The 4,683-nt window shown below is 35.2% G+C and overlaps 1 protein-coding gene across 1 annotated transcript in view; it reads right to left on the reverse strand.

The window, feature by feature from the left end:
- ASB10 (ankyrin repeat and SOCS box containing 10) overlaps positions 1–1,508 on the reverse strand; it is a 90,801-nt gene extending 89,293 nt beyond the window's left edge. Inside the window, exon 1 of the mRNA XM_044067596.1 lies at positions 1,034–1,508. Coding sequence (XP_043923531.1) covers positions 1,034–1,355 — 322 coding nt within the window. The 5' untranslated portion in view covers positions 1,356–1,508. The remainder of the gene's footprint in view (positions 1–1,033) is intronic.
- Positions 1,509–4,683: the final 3,175 nt, after the last annotated feature.

A 4,683-nucleotide genomic window follows, 5' to 3' on the forward strand; every position in this document is an offset into this window, starting at 1 on the left:
ATTAACTAACCAACTAACTAACTAACTAACTAACTAACTAACTAACTAAAACTACATAACTAACTTACTAACTAAAACTACTGTTTCATTCCATTTTGGCTAACACTTTTATAACCTTGACATCTCAGATGAACACTAATTTAACAGCGGTAACAATATGCTAAAAACACCACATTTTTCATGTTGTAATACTTGATGTAACAGTACTATTTTGGTATTACACAGCTATACGTAGGGTATTCTCACCTTTCACTATATATGAAGGATCAGGTTTGGCTACATATAACTCAACAGGTATGATAAATACAGATTATTACACTAAGATACAATGTACATATCTGAATATTTCTCTGACATTCTATGTAATGTTTATATAAGTGAGTAATTTATGTAATAACATACTTGATGTAATTGTTTTTGCAATTATATTTACCCTTTTTTACTGTTTCTGCTACTTAATTTGTTTTTCTTAGACTCCCCCATCCTTGGAGTCTGTGCTAAAATGTGTTTTGCCATTTTACCAAAATATAATGTGCAATATCTTGAGTTGTTAGTAGCTGCAAGTATCACAAGCAGGCCAAACAGTGAACACTTAACAATGATATAAGACACCATTGTATAGTACAGTGTGATCTTTATTTGCCATAAGAGACATCTATCTTAGAGTTAACAGCAGATACAGCTTTTAGAATGCTGTATAGTTGTTGCCTCTTCCTCTCTGGCATGTTACCAGAGGTACATCTAATTTCTTAAATTAATTTGTTTTTAATAACAGACCTTGGATGATACTCAGAGGTCTTTTGTATTTCTTTTTATTTGAAGAGTTTGACAGATGGACATATGCATCTTTAATTAGTGGTCAGGTAAATGCTACATAAACTAGAAATAGGTTTTCTAAGGACACACACATCATTAACATGCTTTGCTTCTGCATATCTGTTTGAGGACTCTGAGTTGTGTCTCATATTGTGTTAATCTTCCTACTGAGGACACAGAGGGGGAAACGTTTGTTAATCTTTCAGGATTTCCTTACCCATCCTTTCACTTGTCCAGCGCAGTTCTCCATGTTTTGTCTCAATAATCATGTTCACTGTCTGATTCTTGGGAAATAGTTCCTCAATCTTCTCTAAGTTACCAGTGTACAGGGCGTTGTGAACCAATGGATCTTGACAAGTTATTGGGTCTTCCATCTTTGCTTTGGAGGTTAGTGTCTCTTCTTTTATTTTCTTTAATAAGATGGCCTGCCTTCCACGTCGTTTCAGTTCCTTGAGGTAGTGCTGTCTCTCCAGGTTCTCCTGCTCCAATCTTAGTGAACGTCTTGCAGACCAGGTGAAAGTAAACGTGACCTGAGGCATAGTGAATCTTTTAATCCCTTTTTTATTGGATGCAGATCAAGGGATGAGGAATAGTTGTTGTCACTATAAGACAGTTATGCAAGGAGCATGTCAAGTAGCTGCTTTGTCCTCAGCTACAAAAAGGTGAAAGTGGGAGGGAGGTTTTATTCTGCCTTCTTGTGTCTGGCTGTTGCTTTTCATCAGCTAGCATTGCTATTTATATATTCTACGTTCATTATGTTGTGTAATTCTTTGCAGAGTCTCATGACACACTTCTAAAAAAAACATCCTGGGAGTAAGACAGGTTAGTGTTACAGCTGTAACCCTGCCCTGGTTTCAAATGGGGATGCACTGTTCTACACAGGTCTGAGTTTGTATTGTAATAAATAACCTTTCTTTGTTGTCCCAGAACACACACAAGTTATGTATAGAAAATTTTAATTTCCTGATATGAGTAATGTCAGCAGGGCAGTTCATGTTTTACCACTGAAACTGGAAAATTATTTTAGATGTGATTTATTTTGAATAATGCTACATGATTGTATAATGCCATGCCTTTGTCTTATCCTTTAACAGCTTTGTAGCTTATACAATAAAGCAAACTTTCTCCCATAGAAATGTATTGTGGGACATTTGTACCTGGTGACATCTCTGTATGAGTGTGTAATATCAGGACTCGATGCTAGCAATACCATGAATGTTAGGAAAATAACAAGTTGTTTGTAATCCCTATCTGTTTTTTACTCTATCTACGGTATGACTGCAGTGAATACATCAAATACACAGGCCAAGCTACTCTGGCTTATATCTGTCAGTGCTACATGAAACCCAGCCCAAATATCTTGGATCGTAGGACTGCAAAACACATGTCAGCATGAAAAGGGATAGGACTAAACATGTAATGTTTATCAATTACCTCTTTTAGTCTCAAGGAACAGTCTGGAAACAGGAAGGTGGAAATCTAACTTTGGATAGGAAAACCTGCATAGAAGTTAACAAACTTATGTGTGTGTTACCTAGCAATGGGCCAGGCAGGGTCTTTCAAGCAGCTATATAATCTTGAGCCTGAAAGTAGTAGATTCAGTTATACTAAGATCACTAAGATCACTTCAACTCTTTATTATAAAACACTTTATAAAATAATTGAAATTCAAGAGTGTTAAAAAAACAAATTAGAAAACAAACACCTCAAGCATGTACTTCATAAAAATATATTCCATTATATAAATGAGATAGAAACATTATGAAGCTAATTTAATAATATAGACATGATGAGATAATAGCAATATCTCAAAATCACAAAACATTTAGAAAAATGCTTAAAGAATGCAACATATTGTATACATTGTACATACACAGTTTGCTTGCAATATCATATTTAAACAATAATCCATTAGAAAGTAAAAACAATTTGTAAGGCATTGCAGAGTCAGTAAAGCTGTGCAAACATTTGCAGCAGACAGAATATTATTATTAGGTTTTTGTAAGGGACAGTGAAGAGTGTCACATTTCTTGGATTGTTTGCCAATGGAACCAAGTGGGGTATTATACACATCTACTTGCCTAAGGGGTTGAAAGAATAACAGCTACATGTTTTGTGGCAGATCAGTTGCCCTCATAGGAACAATAGCAAGGTCATGGGTATCACTGTGAGTTTTGGTAGGATTTCTTTCTGGCTGCTGTTGTTAATCCAGATTTTGAGGTGTTCACTTCTAGGTTTAAACATCATATAACCCAGATATGGAAGATTTTGAGGGAAGAGTTAAGCCAGCCCAAACTAAGGCAATTTCTTTAGTTCATGTTATGATATTTGCAAAGTTGAACTTCTGGGTGTTTTGCACAACACTGTATAAAAGTATAGCCAAGGAAGACCTAAGACCAAATTGCTATGCAGATATAGATAATTGGGCTGACATATATTCCACCCTTGCATCTGTTTTATTATAATTTCTGTTACAGATTATGCTACCTTACAGCTGCTTTCCTTGAAGATCTCTGGTGACTTATATTGATCTCCCAGACTGCCTCATATTCTGCATTTGAGGAAGTGTTAAATTATCTCCCATGCCAGGTATTGTGTGAGGAATATATAGGGATGAGTATGTGCTGAGTTATCAGAATGCACAAGTATCTTAACTCAGGTGACTGATGCTGGCTTTAAAAAATCTATTTACAGAAAAAACTGAAAATATCAAAAAAAAAAAAATGATTGCAAAAGGAAATTAAACAGCTTCCTTTTGCAATCGGTTAATAAAAAGTCTATTACTAAATTCATACATACTTGGTTTTAATAGTTGTGTTATTGAAAGTCTTTTTCTAGGTAAAATGTTACAGTGGGGTCTGAGAATTGTTTTGCTTTTTTGTTTTCATGCAGTAATGATTCACTCTAAAATGATCACTTTTTTTAAGTTCATTCTTTGAAGTGTTCAGTATTTTAAATACGTTATATGACGTGTGAGATCTGCAAAGGGAAGCATGTTCCAAAATTTAGATCAATCCTTCAAAAACCCTTGCTTTACAGAACAACTTGTGCTTAGACTTAACAAGAGATAGCTGGGACACAGAGGATGAGCATATGGCTTGGTTTAGTAAGGGAATGAAGAATATGAGTGACAAAAACTCTTTAAGGTTAATTAGCCTTCTGCTGTCCAGGATTAAATGAGTTAAGAAAGGGAAGTATAAATCTACAGACTTTGTTTATAGGTACCTGGAGGCTGGTAGAATTTGTGATGGAGTTGTAGTTAAGATAGGAAAGGCGTATTCCTTAATAGAGATGAAAACCTTTTTCCAGTGGCAGATGAGATAGGGCTGGCCTTAGGTAAACTGTCACCCCCCCCCAACTGCCCAGCCAATCCTAGCATACTCACACTATCTAAATTATTTTTGTTCTTCATTTTTCTCACAGTTTGACTTACTCTTCAGTTTTTTCTAGCAGTTGTTCATTCATTCGTTTTTTCAATATGTTCTATCTAGGCAAGATTGCAGTCTGACAACTGTGGATGAAACAACTGCATTAAGACGTGAGGCATCTAGATGCCCAGAGATGCATTTTAAAATTTTTAAACAACCTTTTCATCTAGTGACAGCCTGAACAAAATTTGTGATCAAAGAAAGAAGTTTAGTCTTACCATTCAGCTTTGTTTTTATCTGCATCCTTTCAGCAAATCCTAACTAACCAAGAATACACTGTAATAACTATAGTGGGAATAACAGTATTAAGCCATGAGGTTTCTAGATGCTCTAAGGTGCATGTTAGAGTTTTTTAAAACGATCTTTTCATCAAGCAATTGCCTGAAAAAAAAGCACGATTGAAGGAAGAAATTCAATCCTGTTCTTTAACTCTGCTTTT

Source organism: Protopterus annectens, chromosome 3.part1, assembly GCF_019279795.1.
Source record: "Protopterus annectens isolate FY-2018-M chromosome 3.part1, PAN1.0, whole genome shotgun sequence".
NCBI classification, from domain to species: Eukaryota; Metazoa; Chordata; order Ceratodontiformes; family Protopteridae; genus Protopterus; species Protopterus annectens.